General features: G+C 37.0%; 2 protein-coding genes across 4 annotated transcripts in view; one reads left to right on the top strand and one right to left on the bottom strand.

The window, feature by feature from the left end:
• Positions 1-3,296, bottom strand: part of LOC111320876 (deoxyribonuclease-1) — a 10,299-nt gene extending 7,003 nt beyond the window's left edge. Inside the window, exons 1-2 of one of the 2 annotated variants that reach the window (XM_022923606.2) lie at positions 3,170-3,296; positions 339-438 (exon numbers count right to left, since the gene is read on the bottom strand). In XM_022923606.2, coding sequence (XP_022779341.2) covers positions 339-400 — 62 coding nt within the window. In that variant the 5' untranslated portion in view covers positions 401-438; positions 3,170-3,296. Of the gene's footprint in view, positions 1-338; positions 439-1,942; positions 2,017-3,169 lie in introns of those variants that run through there. The other variant, XM_022923607.2, reaches the window with a different exon arrangement.
• A 3,661-nt stretch (positions 3,297-6,957) lies between these two features.
• On the top strand, positions 6,958-17,927 carry LOC111320875 (PTB domain-containing engulfment adapter protein 1). 2 transcript variants are annotated; one of them, XM_088741296.1, is made up of 10 exons: positions 6,958-7,186; positions 7,308-7,381; positions 8,484-8,555; positions 10,145-10,255; positions 10,553-10,690; positions 11,121-11,345; positions 12,659-13,079; positions 14,489-14,640; positions 15,065-15,124; positions 15,438-15,803. In XM_088741296.1, the coding sequence occupies exons 1-9, from the start codon at positions 7,135-7,137 to the stop codon at positions 15,095-15,097; spliced, it is 1,278 nt and encodes a 425-aa protein (XP_088597422.1). In that variant the 5' UTR covers positions 6,958-7,134; the 3' UTR covers positions 15,098-15,124; positions 15,438-15,803. The 2 variants fall into 2 exon arrangements, with proteins under 2 accessions (XP_088597422.1, XP_022779340.2); XM_022923605.2 differs by lacking the exon at positions 15,438-15,803 and adding an exon at positions 15,839-17,927 and having other exon boundaries at positions 6,959-7,186.
• Positions 17,928-18,814: the final 887 nt, after the last annotated feature.

The raw sequence follows: 18,814 nt of genomic DNA, 5'->3' as shown, positions 1-18,814 counted from the left end.
TCGTGCATATATACGTTTCATAACCGCAGTTCATATATATGTATTTCATATATATTTGTTGTTAGACTCATAAAACTCGTTTAAGTTTCCTGAATTTTGACCAAGGTCCACCATTTTAGGGATTCCATTGACGACATTTCCCGAAAATTTCGAGCTTTGTAAGTAGGCTACACGCACGTAGAGTCAAACGGGCATTGCCGAGCGGGCAAGATGGCTCGGTGAACCAATCAGAGCGCAGGATTCACTTCATCTTGTCCACGGGCGCCTCCAGCTATATAAGTCACGCGAGTAGAAAGCTCACTTGTGGTAAACAATTTACATACTCAACGCATGCTCACCATAATTCGGCAAAAAATCCCATGGCCATTAGGCAAGATGTTATCAATAGCAGATTGGTCATTCTTGCAGACTTGGTTGCAACACTTCTCTTGTAACGATCTGGCAAGATGCAAATACAAATTTACATTTTAATTCAACTGGAATAAATCAACTGTGTACAAGTTTAGACCAGAGACACCTGTGACATAAATCCTTTCTCCTTACAACCGGAAATTAAAGCGACGCCAAACGCCTTTTTCCGTCTAAGTGGTAGTTTTGTTGAGTTTAAAATTGAAAAAGTTAATGGGCGGTGTTTGTTCTTGTTACCTGAATTGGAAAGAAAACACGATTTTTGAATTTAAATTTGTACATGCTTCCGAATATCAGTGCTACCAGGCTTCCCTTAAAACAGTACAAATTCGTCTCAGCTGTTGTAAAAATGATTTCTTTAACTGTTACAAGCTGATGCCCATGAAGGAGCCACAAAATATTTTAAAATAGCATCTAACATTCCAAATGTATGCAGAGAATGCAGGAGCTTAAAACACGCTAGCAGTTTGCTCAACGCCCTTTGACCGCTAATGCCTAATGGAATTTAAATAATTACATTAGTACAGCGAATAAATTTCCAAGTGCACTTAATACAAGAACTCTTGTCCAAAACAAGTGCTAAACCGTCTACACATCGGGAGGAAGACAGTGTTTCAATTATTTTCACTTACAACACGCCAGCGATTTTGGACATTCCGCTTAAAAACATATCCTCCACGCAAGAATACTCTTTCTAATTGCACTGTGCGCAACAGCGAAACGACGTATGTCGTAAAAGAATTCACTACACTTAAGAGTACTTAAACCGACTCGACCAAAGCCAACACCTCAGAGTTATTTAGCTTAGAAACGTTCACAAATCATTTGGAAATTTGTTGCAATTTCGAGAATAGTTTTTCGAAAGAGACCACGAAATTACGTGACTTTAGTTTCTTCTATGATGAAAGGAAAGTAGCAGGGGATTCAATTGATCGCTGCCGTTCACAGCCAGAATAGAAGTATCTCTTATAAATGATATGCTAAAAACTCCTGCTTTTTTATTCTATACTCTACTTCTGATATCCGCTGCACTGATATGATATCACCGGCTGATCATGTAACGGTCAACTTTTTGAAAAGGAAGTGCCGTTTGTTAGTTTGCTGCTAGCAAAGGAATCTAAAATTTTCGCCTCACTGCTCGGTATTTAACTGTTTGAATATATAATTAAGAAATGTCTAAGCATGTCTAAGTTATTTTCAAAGTGAATTAGCAGCTAGGTTTAACTAGTACTTTACCAAGAAATGTCACAACGAGATAAAAACTGTGAAAAGAAGTGAAAAGTTTTTGAAGAGAACGAGTTTTCCACCGGTTAGATGACAGAATGTTGTATATGAATCATAAAACCCGCACAAAGTTTCGAAACTTGAATAGGGAGCCAGTCTACCGCCCAAAAAGCCTTGTGTATATTGTTAGAACACGATTATGTTCAAATTTAGAAAGAGAGCTACGATGATAAGTTGATACCACTAGTCTGCTATCACAAACTAACATCAGTATTAATAATTGATAGTAAGAGATCTGAGAAAAACTCACGTGCAGCTCGCCGTGTGTCAAACGACTTGTGATGTGCACTGGTTCTGTGACGATCCGTAACCAGGGTGGGGTAACTGCCAGAAATTACTCGTGATACGTTAATAAATAGATCCTTGCTAAAAGCCTCAGGCAATTTAAAAGCTATTTTGCGATTGAGTGCACTTGGAAACAGAACCAATCAAGACGTAAATAAGCCAGAAAGCATTATAAATGTTAAATGCTTCTGATTACTTCGTAAGATATATGACGCCCGCTGATTGGACGCCATAACTGAGAGACACGCGATCTGGCCTCACTTTGATCCTCGTTTCCAGGGTCCCCTATCTTCCTTCCTCTAAAAAGTACCCTAGTTTCCCGAGGATCCTAGGAACGAGGTTGCCTTACTTTGACAGATTAAGCGAAACTGTTAGCTTGTTAGGCCCTTGTTACAGTCAAGGGAAGTGTTCCCCAGAAATCATACACTTTTTATCTCAAAGATTTACATCTTATGTTATTTAGTTTCCAAAGAGAGAACTTAACTTTCGAAAATTGTCTCCAAATGTGCTGAAAGTTCAGCTTCGGACATCGCCATTTTGAAAGACTACATAGCCCCACAGTTTAGTTTTCCAACAGTCAGTAGAAACCAATTTTTCTTGAAATTAAATTGGCCGATGACAAAACAATGGAAGATGAGATTTTGTGCAACCTCAGAAATTCCGTTTCTACAAAACCTCTCGAAATTGTTGACTCGTGGTGAGTTTTCAGTTATATTATGGTGGGAAAACCGTTTGAACTAGGCAATGCTTCTGTTACCGATATGACCTGGGTTCTAGTTGATGCAAGGGAAACAAAGTTCGGAATAAAAACTTCTGTTCGTCGTAAAACTTTTCTTCCTTTTCTTAACTTCGTTTTAATACTATCTAAAGACATTTGAAATGGTAAGGCTGACAGGAATGCAAAAATAGAAAATATCAACAAATTAGCATTCCACTCTCGTTGACAAGACAGCATCTTCATAAAATTTGATTATAATCAGAGTACTTAACTGCACTAAACATCTCGCTTGCATTTTGTAACACAAACGTGAAGCACGCGCATTACAAAGTCGTCTTATTAACACCACATTCACTTAAGAACAGCGCGATTTTTTTTCCGAGAGCTTGTGCTCACGGTATGCAGTACCGAATAAATTTTAGAATACTCTTTTCAATCAGCTACTGAAAAACTTACAAATCGATAACCACTTACAGAGGGCTGAAGAGCTCGCAGAATGACTTCGAACTCGCGTGGATCTCAAATTCTCAACACGTAATCTGATAAAATGGCTGGTCCAAAGGCAAAATCTTCGTCTGAACGCAAAACTTTCAACGAATGATTGAGCTGTTCCCCTATGATTTTGGTGCTACATACATGACAATAGGCTCCTTAATCGACAAAATATCCGGCCTGTCAAGTGGATAGATCGTTAGAGTCAGTGATGCCTAATTAAAATATCGCGTGCAGGTAATTGGCTTAAAATTATGCCGCGCAACAACAAAAGTTGTTGTTACCAAAGCTTCATTGTAAGATAGGTTGTGGTTATTCATCGTAGTCAATAACAATCTTGAAAGATAAATGTAATCGTTTGTCTTAGAGTATGTTCACTTGGGATGTGCAATCCACATCCCAAGTGTACACATCGTGAGACAAACGATCAGATATCTCTTTTTAAAAAGTTTCATTGTTTGATAATGTTTTTCTGAACGTGTGCGAATCCTGATACATATTAGTTTAAGAGAGACCTAAATCTGTTTTAGAAAGTTTCGGAAATAATTTCTTTGCCTAGAAAACGTTCAATTTTCATTATAATTGTACAATACAAATGCTTTCGCGAAAGCCAAACACAATTATATGGGCGCAAATAAGTATTGCTGTTTTATGCTAATTCAGAACTATTGCATCTCCGATCATCCACATCGCTACCCTGCGAGTAGAGGTCCCTTCGATCTTCCCGATATATCTTGGAAGATAGGAAGGATCTCTGCTCGCAGGGTACCGCATCGCTTAATAGTCGCAAATAAAATCACGTCAAAAAATCACTAATGGCCTAAAAGATTGGCCTAAGGCCTTGTTTCGATAGTATTACCTAGATTGCCCCAGTCTCCTTCGCGACCGATTTTTTGAATGTCACACACTCCTAAATTTCTTCTTTCCGAGACGGGAGCCGGAGGTATGGCGGTGCGTTGCGTGATATCCAAAACGGCTGCGAAGATAACTAGAATCTTGCCATTGTCTCGAAAATTGGGACTATCGGTTAACGACTCAGGAGATCATATGGTAACTAAGTTTAGCAATCTCTCGCTTGGTTTGGCCCGCAATGAAGAAAAAACAGAGAGATTTAATATCAGCTAAAATAAGGGCAAAAACAAAGGCGCCCAAACTTAGCGCCCAGACCATCGGATTTCGCGGTCCGATACACAATCACCGAGTCAACAGAACTCTATGTTTGGATGTAACAGACTCTTGCCCAGTGGTAGAGTATCGCGCCAAGAAACCTGAAAAACGGGGATTTTATTCTTAGAGAGTCACTCAATTTTTCTCTTTCTCCCGCGCTCGCTTCGTAACCATACAGTACCAATGGAAAAAAAAAAAAAAATCAAACGTATTTAGCTGTTCAATTTGGACTTTTCCTTCCGATTCAGGGCACTTTCGTCTGTTTCCGGACATTCCTCTTATTTGGACCATTGGGACGGTTCCGCGCGACTTCGGACTACTTCGTCCAGTTCTGGGTAGTCTCCCTCGCAGCCGTTTTTTTTGGATGTCACGCAACGCTCCCCCAAAAGAACCGATTTCGTTCCTCCCGATTTCGGACGGTTCGTCATATTACGGACTGATCCGCCGATTTCTTTCCGTTTCGAACTTTTTCCTCCAATTTCTTTTGATACATCTGTCCGATTTTAGACAGCTTTTTCGATTTAGACGGTTTTAGACGGTTCTGCCTAGTTACGGACAGTTTCGTCTGTGTTTGGTCGGTTCCGTCCACCTAGTTTCGGACGGCTCATAATATTAGTGAGTGCTCCGTTCGATTTTTGCCTTTTCTGTCCATTTTAGAACGGTCCCCTCCAATTGCGGTGAGCTCCGTCAGATTTCAGTCGGTCCCGTCCTATTTCGGACTGCAACGTCAGCTCACGGAAAGTTCCGTCCGACTTCGGACTGTTGTACTTGGATGCAGAGACTTCCGTTGGATTTCAGACACTTCTGTTCGATTTCGTACTCGTGAGCAGCTCCTTCTTAAATTATTTCGAAGCCTAGAGATGACGTCACAGTGTGGCAAGAACAGAAAAGTGGGACAAGAGGCACAGCCGAGTGTGTCATTTATGTTCTTTTCTTTTGGTGTCTTCTGTGGTTTATTACTGGAATCAATTTTTTTTTTATATCACAAAGAAGCTAAAACTTTTCATTGTGACGATATTTATGCCTCTGTCCTTCACTAGATCATAATCAAGAACCAATCAAAATGCATGTATAATTCACGTTATTATTTATTAAATAGATTTAATTAAAAGTAAAAAAAAATAGCAAGTAAACAAGAAAACACTTTGCAAGCTGATCACCCTGTTGGACAGCCTGAGGATATTAATTGTGTATGACGTCAAGCGTCCATCTGTTTCCATGTTGATGTGCGTCTGCTCAATAATAGATCCCAGATGACGTCAGAGTGTGTTAGGGACAAAAATAATGTACCTGTAGAGCAGCTGAGTGCGTCATCAGTATGTTCTTACCGAGGGTAAAGTTGTTTAGAAAATAATCAGAGAGGAAACGGAACTACTTCGATTTCGAACTTGATTAAGTGAACGAGACTTCGGGTTTTACTAGGTCAAATTACGCGTGAGTAAAATCCAACGGAAAACGATTTTGTTTTGAGGGTGCGATTTTTATCGGGAGTCGACTGTATTCAGTTCATTACGATAGTGGTGTGTCATACAATGGCCAGTTAAAGCCATGCTCCCCCCTACCGCCGGTCCCCGGGACAGAGCGGGGAATCAAAGCAGTCATTCGGGGGTTTTAATACACAGGTAGGCAAGAAGGGAACGCGAAGTGTGATAGATAGGGGGCGAACACCCCCTTTTTCCACCCAATACAGCGCAGCGGTCATTTTGGAGACGAGTCAGCAGGAGCAGGGGAAAAAACGCTTGCTAGCAATGGAGGGGCATTTTAGCGGGTATTTAGCATTGATCCATATTGGAGAGGGATCAGTTGTTGGTCTGCTGTCTTTGAAAAATATTTACAAAGAAACGGTCAGATTGGGACGTCTTTCATTACGTTCTTAGCACGCTTTGTTTTGGTAAGAGTTACATTTTTATTCTCTGTATCAAATTGCTTACCAACAAACCTTTCCTCTTCTATAAAGTGACTTCTAACTGTTAGTTCAATTTTGATCAGGAATTATAGGAAAAAATTCAGTGATAGGATTTTAACTGAAGATATGTGCCTATGTCAGGGAAATATTTGCCTCTCCTAAATATTGTGTTGATGTCATTGTCCGCCGCGCCTCCTCGCTCCAGGAGGCCAAGGCGGGGGAAGAGAGGTTGTTGGTTAGGGGCCGACCATTTAACTTTTGAGGGGGGGTGGGTGATTTTGAAAAAAATTTTTCTGCAAGCGCTTGTTGGAAGAAAAAAATTACAAGCAGCCCAAATTTAACAGAAAAAAAAAGAGCATTTAGAACGGAAAAAAATATCCTTTCCAGCAGATTGCTAGAAAAAAAATTTCTTAATGACCATAAATCACCCCCCCCCCGCCACACCCTCAAAAGTTAAATGGTCGGCTCTTTGTAAAATTTCTCAAATCATAGGAAGCTGATCGAGAGGAATCCGTCATGTTTCGGAAAACTTCAGAAGAAGGAAACAGATAAGCATGCTGATCTGTCAGTTAACAGTTTGGGCTTCCGCCAAGGCGGAAAATATGCAACCAACAGGAAGAACTTGGAATTGGATGCGTTATCATATCCTATATACTTGAGTGGCTCGTACAATCATCACTATTTTATTCTGATGTGAAACCGCTGAAGTATAGGATGCAGCGGATAAATATTCACAGCGCGGTCGAGTAGTGAGATCTCAAGTTGCAATTAATCTCGTCATAGGATCAACATAAAATATTCCTTCTCTTCGGCTTTCGCTCTTCAGTGGAAGTACTAAGACAATCGTCTTGCTTCGTGTTGGAGAAAGGTGAAGATGACTTCAGTGTTAAAGCGAGCATCTAAGAAGGGCAAGCCTCAGGCTCAAGGTAAGTTAAAGTTGATTTGCAGACGTCGCAAACTGGCGCGGTATATTTGGGTTAAATTTTGTATTGCATCTTTGATTCGCCTACACTTTCCGCTTAGACTAAGGTTTATTTTGTTGAACAGAAAGTGGAACGGGAAAAACATGGCTCCATCCGGCCGAAACTTTGCAGCAAGGATCTGTAGTTTATTCTGTCAAGGTAAGATGGCCTAAAATTGTTTCTTCAGACGAATATTGAAGGTGTCAAGATCAATTCCCAAGGCCGCGAAATACGTTTGAACGTGGGGTGTTCTCTAACATATTCTAGAAAACAGTAACCCATCAAAGGAAATTTATTCATCAGAGATTTCTAACGCAAAACGTTAGAGTGTATGATCTTTGAAATTCCTCCCGTCTTGCTCTCTAATCTAAGTGTTTTGGAATTCGCCATCACAGAAAGTTCAAATGCTGTCTTAGACAACCACGAGGCTAGCATCAGTTTGTGTTCATCTCTAATTCTTTTAACTAGCAGATCATATTTCTATTCAAAATACAGCAATCGCAGTTTTGGTGAGAGAAACTGTCACCATTCAAAGCGATAAGAAACTGTCTCCCATTCAAAGTCATAAATTCGCCCACATAGAAACAATAAATCTATTCCATCCCCGGAAATTGCTCGCTTGAGAACCCTTTTCTCCGACCTATAATTAGTTCTTCACAAACTCTCGATGCCATCGCCAATTCAGAAAATTAAGTCGCAGGCCAAACTGTTTGTAATTGTCAAGGGCATTTTTTATCCTGAAAGTTCCTGTCGTATATTATTTTGAAATTAGTGCTGGTTGTTGAATTTTAAACATAATATATTCGCACAATGCACTTAACTTTTTCGTTAACAATCTGATTCAACTTGATATGTCGCGGAAAATTTAACTCTGTAGTGAAAGCTGAGAAAACCTGTCCACCGGGGGACCACTGACAGCGAGTCTGTCTAAAACGGCAAATGACTTCCTTTTGTTTTGTGTCATTCATATTATAAGTCGACGGGCTTTCACTTACACAAGTACTAGTTGTACAAATTAATTTGCATTCAACCTTTCAACACGAGCACTTTGAAAAGAAGTAGTTCTTTTTCTTAAAATAGCGAATGTCTCAAGAAATATTTTTTAAGTTCTATTTTGACCCACGATGGGAAATATATTTAATTTTGCTCTTAATTTGACTGCTCCATTAACTTTCACGCGGCAAGTGAAGAATGTTATTGTGTGCGCACTCGGTTGGATTAGAAATTGGTGATTATGTAATGTTACATTCTCTGTCCATAGCTTCTAGGGTCTACAGACGTACCCCAAGCAAAAGGGACAGACATTGTTAGGGAAGCTATAAAGAAAGTCAAGGTAAAAATTGATAAAGAAAGGTAGTTAGGGTAATTCTACATGATATGAGTTTGGCAAATATCACATTGGGCATTCTTAACATGCAATTATGACTGTATGAATGAAATTGCATTCAATATTTCTACAATTATCATGAAAATTCAATATCAGTGTTGTTACGTCAGCACTATACAGACATTCACTGTTATTTGGGGGATAAAATTTATGTGGAAAGAAAACCATGAAATAGAAATGTTTCCCTTTCCTTTTCATAGAGAAATGATACAATGTACAAGATATCAGATGCCCAATATAGTTTGATTTTGTGCCAAATTCCTGCAATAAATTTTCAAGGAAGAGCATTGTGGCTAGAAGGGAGAATTTGGAATCCAATATTGGGAGTCACTTGCAAGGGTTTTTGAGGCTTGATGTATTGTTTGAAAGCAATGTATAGATATTTGTTGTTGGAAACTGTGATATTTAACTGAGCACGAGTTTTATTTATAGTTGAAGTACTGTAATGGAAGAATTACATTTGCTTAGAGGCAGAATTAACTGATGAAAATAAACTTTGTGTGATAAAAATAAAAAATGAACTGATCAAAAAGTGTTTCGTTTTGATTATATAAATGAAATAATCATGGCAATTTTTAAGAACACGTAATTTGGAAGTTATGGATACTAGTTTGGAAACTTAAACACCATGAATTAATTTGCAACATGTAAAGGACCAAGCTCTTACTTTAATACTTGTCCCTTAAGACTTGTCTCTCAGTAAAATAATGATAACTTCAATGTTTTTGTAATACAGTAATTGGTTTTATTCAAGGTGTAACATTTGAATGGGTGGGTAGTGTGACCATTTTGGTGAGAGGTCTAGGGAAGGAGCCATTGTCTGCTACATCAACTGATCTGGGAACTAATCTTATCTATATATAACAAAATTCTAGAGTGTGATTGGTTATGACTAGCCTTTTTAGAACACCATTAGGACAGTGTATGTTCATGCTTGTAACTGGATGGTGCACACCTCATATGCGCATGCTTGTTGTGTATTTCACTGAGTTAACTATAATTTTTACGAACATGTAGAACTGATGTCTGGTTTGTTTCTCAAATTTTGTTGTAGTCCAACTCTGTTTGTTATGGTACTTGTAATTAAAAAATCAAATTCCCAATTGGCAGTCATCTGACTTTGTTAATCACTATATGTATGATTACTGATGGATTTGGAGTTTACTCAGTCCTAATGACCACTACAAACCTGTGTGGAAGTAATAAGTAGAGTAAAACATTTAATCATGTGCTAATCCTCAAACTCCCAGGCTCTGATTGTTAATTCTCCTGTCTACCTGTGACACATTTCCTTGTAAATTAGTCACTAGAAAATTGAGTGAGATCAAGACAACAACTTGTGCCAGATAAATTTGAGTATTATCATTGCCTGTTTGTTGGATAATGACTGGATAGTAAAAGGAGAAGTTGTAAGTTCATCACTTCTGGGAATTAAAGGGTCAATAGGTTCTGAATACATGCAGTTTTAGAGGGCTATGATGACAGTGTTTTTTTTTATTAACAAGTGATAATGTCTGAATTTTCTTTTGTTGTAGTTTGCAAATCATATCAAAAAGAGTGAAGCTGGTGTGAAAGGAAGTAAACTAAAAAAGGTTGAGATAAAGATATCCATCAATGATATCAAAGTAGAAGATGTCAAGACAAAGGTAGTTTTGGTTTTCACTTGGTTCTCTGTGTATCTGTCTGTCAGTTTTTCCATTCACTCTGACAAATGGCTAAGCCCTGAAACATCAGCTTTTAAACTCTTTGGCCAATTAACCTTATTAACTTAGTTGATAAAACCAAATTACCAAGTCACCCCCACTGGTGCAGCACCACAGTTTCTTTAGAAAGTTACCCCCTTTATTTATTTGTCCATGTGTCTGCCTGTATCTCTGTTAGAAAATCAGTTACTTTTTTATCATCTTTCTCAAATCTTTTCTCTTAATTTTTTTTTTTTACAGGAGGAGCTATACTCGTACCCATTACACCGTATATCTTACTGTGCTGATGATAAACGGGATAAGAAGCTGTTTGCTTTTATTGCCAAAGATTCTGGGCAACAGCATCATAACTGCTATGTTTTCGAATGCGAGAAAATGGTAAGACAGGATCATGGTTTAAATGAAATGTAATATCAAGATATGGCTGATGTGGAAAAAATTTGTAATTTTAGAGCTATTGCTTCATCATATTATTCTGTGTCATTTAGTGCCTGCCATACAGCTCATATGTTGTTAGTTCCAAGAACTGTGTATCAATAGATCAAAAAGTATTCTCCTGATTGATGTTTTTCTTTATTCTCATTACTTTTCTGCTTGATATTATATTGATATGTAAGGAGAAATTCTGTCTTGGTCACTCATGCTAGTTAAAAGTTAAGACCAAAGAAACCCTATAATACATGAATTAGTGACTTTTGTTAAAAATTTTAGTCATCTGAAAATGTTATCTACTGCTATGGCAAGAAAAATCCTGATTTGTATAATTGTAACGATAGGCATTTCTTTTCCTTTTTATTTCAAATTTCAGGCAGAAGAACTAACCTTAACAGTGGGACAAGCTTTTGATCTAGCTTATCGGCGGTTCCTGGAAAAGAAATCTCTTAATGACAATTCAAAGAAAAAATTAACTGAGATGGAAGAAAAAATCAAAACTGCTGAAGAAGAGAAGGAGGCATTGAAACAAAAGATTGCTGAACTTGAAATAGCTGCAAGCCAAGGCTCAGGACCTCCATCAAGCAATGGAAGTAATGAAGTAAAGTATTTGACATTTTTTTTTTCATATAATTTGAATGTATTAAGTATAATTGTAGTATTTTTTCCTCACTTTCTACACATTGTCAGTCATTTTAAGAAATGCTGAAAGCAACCTATACTAAAAAAATTTTCATGAATAAAGGGGATAATTTTCTAAAGAAACTGTGTTACTGCATCGGTGTGGGTATAACAGGATAATTTGGTTTTATCAACTGAGTTGATAGATGTAAATTGGCCACTGTGAAGAGTTTCCAAGCTGATGTTTCAAGTGTTAGCACTTTGTCATTCGCTCTAATGAAGAGGTAACACTTGAAAGGTAGGCTTAGAAACTCTATACATTTTCATGGTTTCAGCAATTGTTAAGGGGGGGGGGGGAGAAAATGAGATTGTTCATTTGATAAGAGAGGGGGGAGGCTTTTTTTTTTTTTTTAAAGTTTGGGATATATGCAGAGCACTCATTTAAAGGGAGGGTCTCATTTGAGGTTGTTTGATATTTAGCAGAAAATATTTCTCTTTGGTTTCTACACTTTGACTTAGCCCTGGACAAAGAAAGCTTATAGTAATACTGGTTGATATAGGTTTTGTTTCTCTTCAAACATGAAAGGTACTCACTAAAAGGTCCTATAGATTATAACATTTTAAGGGCTAACTAAAAGAAGTTCCCAATCTTAAAGGAACCATTAAACCTCCTACACCCTAACATCAGTATGCATATTCTCCATACTTTTCTCTATACATTTCTTAAGGAGCTGTCAAGAAGAATTTGTGTAACGATCAAGAGCTTCTTTTGTTGATGATCATTTTTTTTCTTCATCCAAGGGTGAAATTGGAAGGAGAAATTAGATGTTAATCACACTTAGGAGTCGAAGGGTAAAATGCATCATGACTCAATTCCACAATGAAACCAGGAAACTGAACAGTTTGATTTCATTGTGAGTGGTCAGTTAAGAGGACTGGTGTTCTGATCATCACAGTAATGTTCAGGAAACACAGGCAAACTTCAAATCCAAAACCTAATTACTGTTGCTCTTTGGGATTCAGTTTTCCAATGCCTGATTAGCTGTAATCTTGAACACACTAACATCTGTTAAGTAATCCTTGTTTTCACTGTTTTTAATTTTCCCAGTAACAGTTTGAGAGTTCAGAGTTGGGGTTAGGGAATCCAAAGGTCTTAGGTTTGATTCCTCATGGAGACTCTGAATTTTTTCTTGGTCCCATGCTTGAGACATAATGAACCACATCTTCAGTTTGAGAGCTCTGTGAATTCTGGAGATCCTTGTCAATTATCAATTTTTTAAATTGCTTTCTCAGGGTAACCGGAGCCAGTCCGATCCAGATGAATTTGATCTCTTGGGTAGCTTCAGTTCATCTGTGATGCCAGTTTCATCACCACAAGACACAGCACCTGTTTTCCCTCAGGATACAACCAGTCAAGACATGTTCTTTGATCCTTTTGTGCAGATACCACTATCTCAGCCTCAAACAGCTGCTCCTACATCACCTGACTTAAATGAATTTTCACCACCACCTATGAATCCATCTGTGCCCAGACCAGCGACTAAGGGAATGCTACCAGTTGCTCTGCCTCCTCCACCAACAAAAGAAAGTGTAAAGGCAGCAAATCGAATGAAAACCAACACTGGTAACACAGCTCCAGTCATGTCACCCCCAGTTGTGTCACCCCCACCACAAGTAGAAACTCCACCTGTGTCTCAGCCAGCTCCTTCAGATGGTAAGAACATCAATTAACCCCGTAATTCCCAAGATCTGATTTTTAATTTTCCTCTCTAACTGGTACACATTTCCTTTGAAATTAATAATGATAATTTAGTGTTAGATCACAATAACGATCTCTGTTTGATACCTTTGAGTATTCTCATTACCTGTTAGCTGGATGATGTATGGATATTCTAGGGAGAAGTTACATGTTAATCACTTCTGGGAGTTAAAGGTGAACACCTGGCCCTAGTTGTCGGAAGGGTGTCTAACACTATCTAAAGGATCATGGTGCACTATCTGGTGGATAACACAGTACATTTTGTTCACATTCATCTGGTGGAGAGGAATTACAATGTTGGATTGTGTTATTTACCCTTTGAACAAGAGGGCCCAAAACATTCAGTTTTTTAAAAAAAGTTAATTTTATTTTGTATTTGGAAATGATCACAAAAGCCTGACTCTTTACAAGTAAAAAGGTAACTCAAAGACACATGGAAACAATGAATTTTCTGGCACTTTTATTAATAATAATAATAATAATAGTAATAATATTCACTGCTAATCGCCGTCGCAAAGCACAGCAATGACGCAGCTCAACAAGGTTGAACCGAAAGCTTTCATATAGACCAGTAACCCTTTTACTCACAGCAGTTACGGAGACATACATGTACTTTCTCCTTGCAAAACCAAGACAATATTAAGCAGACAAGTGATGAAAATATAGAAAAATATCAATGAGGGGATTATCATTTGGTCTAGCACTTCATTCCCAGAACTAAGTATATAAGCTATGTATGGCAGGTAAGAAGGAGAGTGTTAGTGAATAGATTAAGGGAGTGAAAGAGTTAACCAATCTAATAGTGACTTTGAACTGCCAAGATTCGAAATTGTAAGATTTGGTAGGAATTCTATTAAATATATGGGACCTCTCATTTGGTCAAAGTTACCAAGACACCTAAGAACTATAGAAACTCTTAAACTCGTTCAAGAAGAACATAGTAAAGTCGACCTTTCAACTCTTGTTGAAATTTAAAACTTAACTAAATAACTTTGTAATCTTTTAATTATGTACTGTAAATAACTATTATCTACATAATTATGTAAATGTATTTGACTTTTAAATTTTTCAGTGTCCCTCATTAGCTTATAGCTAAAAACAGACTTAAATAAAGTTTTTCATTCATTCATTCATTCAATAGCAGATTTCTGAACAGAATGCTGACTTTAAGGACCACAGGCTATCAGAGTTTAGATGAAGAGTTCTGTACAGTATCCATAAAATTCTGCAATCTGTGATTAATGCTGTGTTCAACCTTACTAAATAAATACAGACAATGTGCTACATTAATTGTTACAATGTTACATACAGTCAAGATAGATCTAGGACTGTTTTATAGCTGAATTATTTTCTCTTTACATTAGATCTGCTACAACTGACTAGTGGCCACTCAACCAATCCATTTTCTAGTGGTCTTAATGGTGCTGATCCATTTGCGGATGATGATCTGTTTGATCCTTTTGCTTCTAAAAACAACTTCTTTGACAATGAGAAGGAGATCAATCAGAATTTACCGGTTTGTTTTTCATTGGTTATGTACATGTACCTATTATAGAGACATACTTCTTAGTAACAAATGTGAGTTCTTAGCAACAAATGTAAGGTCTGTACTTTAAGTCACAAGAAGAGAAACGAGGTTTGCATGCAACTAAATATATTTATTTAATCTGTGGGTTCAAGTAGAGAAGGAAGATTTAAATTCAAACAAAGGTACAAGTTCAGTGGGCCATACAGTGCAACACAGGCAGCTAAACTGACCAATCGTGGCCCATGAACTAATTGAGAGATTTATGAAAAGTGTTAAATTAATCTTTGAATGTATGTGTTATGTAAGTGTTATACACTCAACATTCAGAGACTTTAATTCAATAGGCTGTCAACAGACTTGCATTCCAGTGAAGTGTGATTTAAGAATGTATCTTTGTGTCTTGTCCTTACAGAGTGCATTTCCAAGTGACCTAGTCCTTCACTAAATGGAAGAAAATCTTGGCAAATTACAGGTAAAATATTTTTTGTAATAATGTGTTTAATCTAAGATTGATTTTCAGTGGTAGAATTCAGCAGTAGAGGACATTTCCATTTGCACTTGGCCTATTCTAAAACAAGCGATGTAGCAATGTTTTTTGTCAGTTTAGCTGTTCTGCCTGCCAAGATGAAAATCTTTTGTTGCTTATCACCAATTTGTCATGGGCAAATGAGAGGATATTTAATTCTTTTCTTACTTTAAGTTGCATTTCGAAATGCACTTATAATTGATCAGGGCGTGTTTTGCATTTAAAATGTGTGAACCATTTGAAACTTTCTTGTGACTAGGGAATGGTTTACCACTATTACACACTACTTTCTTGGTAAGTTGAAAGCTCTAACTGAAACTTGAGTTTCTTGGTCTGTTCTGTTGATAATGAATCCTTGTTTCCCCTTTGATTTAAGGCCTGCACACTTCTTGCCTAGGTCATCAATGGAAGGGGCTGAAATTTGGAGTGCATCTTACCATAAAAATTATAGAACTTAAAGATAAAGTTAGTTGAGGTTATGCTGTGTTTCTCCCTTCAGGCAGTAACTGGTAAAATTTACCAGCTATAGTTCCTCTCAATGGGTCAAAGGATTGTTTTACTGGTTTTCTAGTTTCCTTTACCTGTCATGCTTAAAAGTAAGGAGAACAGGGGGGGTATATTTTTAACAACTTAATGAAAATTATTGTCATTTTCTCATAGCAACAAAGATGTTCTTAAACACCAAAAGTGGACAACATAATTCAGAGAAGAAATGGATCCAGTATAGTTATTGTTCACAGCGCATTAATATTGTGACTTGTATATTTAAATTAAATGTGATATTTCTTGATAGTGAGAAAAGAAAAAGATTTTTTACTGTGAAGACATTTTTGAGTGAGTGATCTTAAAACTTGTGTAGATATAGTGCTAACCAACTTAAAATTAATAGTAGGATGCCGCTGATAGAAACGTTAAAGAATGAAAAGCAAAATTATAATTTTTAGATATGCCTAATTGGTATTACTGGTATTCCTTTACAAATTATGTGACAGATGCTAGATTTAATGTCAATTATCCTTTGGTAATACAGTTTGTTATCATTAGTGAGTCCTCCTTTAATTCTCAGAATCCAGTAAGTAATGTTCTTTACTAAGTTCTATATTTCCTTGTAAATTAGACAGGAAGAAATTGGTGTTACATAAAGGTGATGCCTTTAAGTTGATAAGTATGTCCGTTGTCATGGCCTGTTTGCGAGATAACCTATTGGAATTGTAAAGAAAAGTTAGATTAAGCATGAGATTTCATGGCAACAGTTAAATGTAAAAATATGAACTGTAAGCAAATATCTTGTTAATATATATTTTTTTGATGCACTAAAAGGGTTGAAAGAAGCTCAGTTATGGTCACTTCACATGGATGTCATGCATAACTTCTTTACTTTCTTGGAAACCTCGTAGGATGAACAAAAATGGTTGAAGATAAAGACTTTGCTTTAGTGAATTAATTTCCTGTATCTTGGTGTTATAGTAAAATAATACTTGTGATGCAAAATAGTTCTTCAAATGACCAAAGAAGTTTAATATTAACTGAAAAGATTATGAACTTTATAGTGTTTTAATTAAAAAGATTGCAAGGAAAAAAGGATTGATAAAAATTTTCACAGGTCATGATTGAATGTTCTCCCTTGAGGAAAATTAAGATGTAAAGTTCCCATGGAATATATCAGAAAGAAATTGGTGTGTGATGTAGGTGTAAAAAGCAAGAATTGCAATGACATCAAAGAACAGGTGATCACTCAATGCAGCAAAGAAAGTGAGTGATTTGTATTTACAACATATTGCAGAAAATCAAACCTGTCAGACTGTGCAGTGTGTTTCCCTACACAAACATGTTTGCAAGAGGAATTTTTTGTCATAGTTGGGAAACTGTTAGACTTTGATTTGTAGAAATATACCTCTTTGCCAGTGTTACCTGTCTGGTAAGTCAATAAGAGGAGACAAAAAGATTTCCTGGTTCTGTTTCAACTCTAGAGAGAGGTCTGTGGAAATGAGTTTACATTGTGCTGGTGTATTTCTCACCTAGGTTAAGTCAGGTTCCATTAAAAGCTGGGTAGCTTTGGTCTACCTCTGCCTGTAAGACCTCAACGATGCCTGTCTAGCCTGCAAGCAGGCTAGCTCTTGTGTCTTGGTTTTGCACTCTCTTATCACTTCCTATTATACCATAGGCAGCCACTTGTGGAAGAAGTTTTTGAAAAACCCCAATGTTAGTAAGAACTGGTCACAGTTCAGGATAATATTATCGGCGACGGACCCCATTACAAAAGAAAATACACTGTTTTGGCTTATTTCTTGTTATGGAGGAGAATTGGTGTCGGTGGTGATCACTTTGATAAGGCCTTGTCATTGAAAATCAAGTTGTATGATCAAATCACTAGGGAGTTGTTCTGTTCAGTCTCCAGGCATATCTGTTATTTAGTGCTTATTAAATGTTGTCAACTGACATTTATTACCACTCGAGTTGAGGAGGCTTTGAACTGAACAAAGTATTTATTTGATATAAATGTGTTGGTGTTGAATTTTATATAAATTGATAACTGTAGCTCTTTAGTTAATATTGTGAAAATTAGTAACACTGAAATAAGGTCCCATATTTTTTTCTAGGGCTAATTCACTGATATATTTGTATTAGTAACTTTTAACATGTATTTTATGATAAAATGATTTCTGATAGTACATTAAGAAGATTTAAGCATATAACAGTGTCTTGTTTATATTTTCATTAAATAAATGAAATGTGACAAACTTTGAAATGAGTTATCATTTTTCAATTGTACTGTGTTGGCAAGTAAAGGAAATTCCTGGTTATCAATTACCTGTTGGAAACCCTGTAAAAACTATAGAGCCTTTGTTTGGCCCGAAAATATTCCCTCATATTTGTTACCCCAGACACTTTCTGTTCCTTGAAGCACGCAGTTTCTTTGAGCTTTGTTATAAAAAAAAACTGTTCGCCAGCAGTTTTGACCTCCTACATGAGTTAGAGACAATTTTTTTTCAGGTTGATAGCAGTAAAGAACTAAGTGAAGAGATGGTGAAGATTCAGTCCGTGTTGTCGGATGATAAAGACGATTGGGAACACAGACTAGCTGCAGTACATATTGCATTTTGCAAGCTTTCCCTCGTGGGGAGATTTTCGATGATGTGTCACCAAAGCAAAACGACAGTGATCACAACGGCCAATAAGAAACCCTGTAATAACTATAGTAGTAAATTCTGAAAAGCTGGTGTTTCAAGAATCAGCCATTCCATTTGGTTGCATAGAAAAATTTTCATTGAAGTGCTGAAATAATCCATGATTGCTTTTATAGTTTCACTTTGCTCTGTGATTGGTCCAGAAAACACGAATTTATCTCTCAACCAATCAGATGCAAAGATGAAACCAATCTCAACTTGGTCACCCATGTTTTCCCTAAAGGTAGTATGCTTGTTATACTTTGAGTTCTCCATGGCTCCTGAAGTTATTTTCCTCCTTCTGATTGGCTGTTATAATTACTTTGGTTACAGCTTTACAACAGAATACACTCAATCAAATTACCTAGCAAACTAATTCTAATTTAACACAACATTTACAATGTGAAACTTGGATAAAAAATTCCCATGTCCTTCGCTTGATCAACGTAAGTGATGAGTTCAGCCTAAC

The sequence above is a fragment of the Stylophora pistillata genome, chromosome 12 (genome assembly GCF_964205215.1).
Source record: "Stylophora pistillata chromosome 12, jaStyPist1.2, whole genome shotgun sequence".
Classification (NCBI taxonomy): Eukaryota; Metazoa; Cnidaria; class Anthozoa; order Scleractinia; family Pocilloporidae; genus Stylophora; species Stylophora pistillata.
The sequence above is the reverse complement of the archived record's forward strand: the minus strand, read 5'-3'. Positions and strand labels throughout refer to the sequence as shown.

Coding starts and splice junctions, on each gene's coding strand:
- LOC111320875 (XM_022923605.2), top strand. CDS start 7,135: ATGACTTCAGTGTTAAAGCGAGCATCTAAGAAGGGCAAGCCTCAGGCT. Junction 10,691..11,120: donor TTTTCGAATGCGAGAAAATG/GTAAGACAGGAT, acceptor TTCAAATTTCAG/GCAGAAGAACTAACCTTAAC. Junction 13,080..14,488: donor TCAGCCAGCTCCTTCAGATG/GTAAGAACATCA, acceptor TCTTTACATTAG/ATCTGCTACAACTGACTAGT.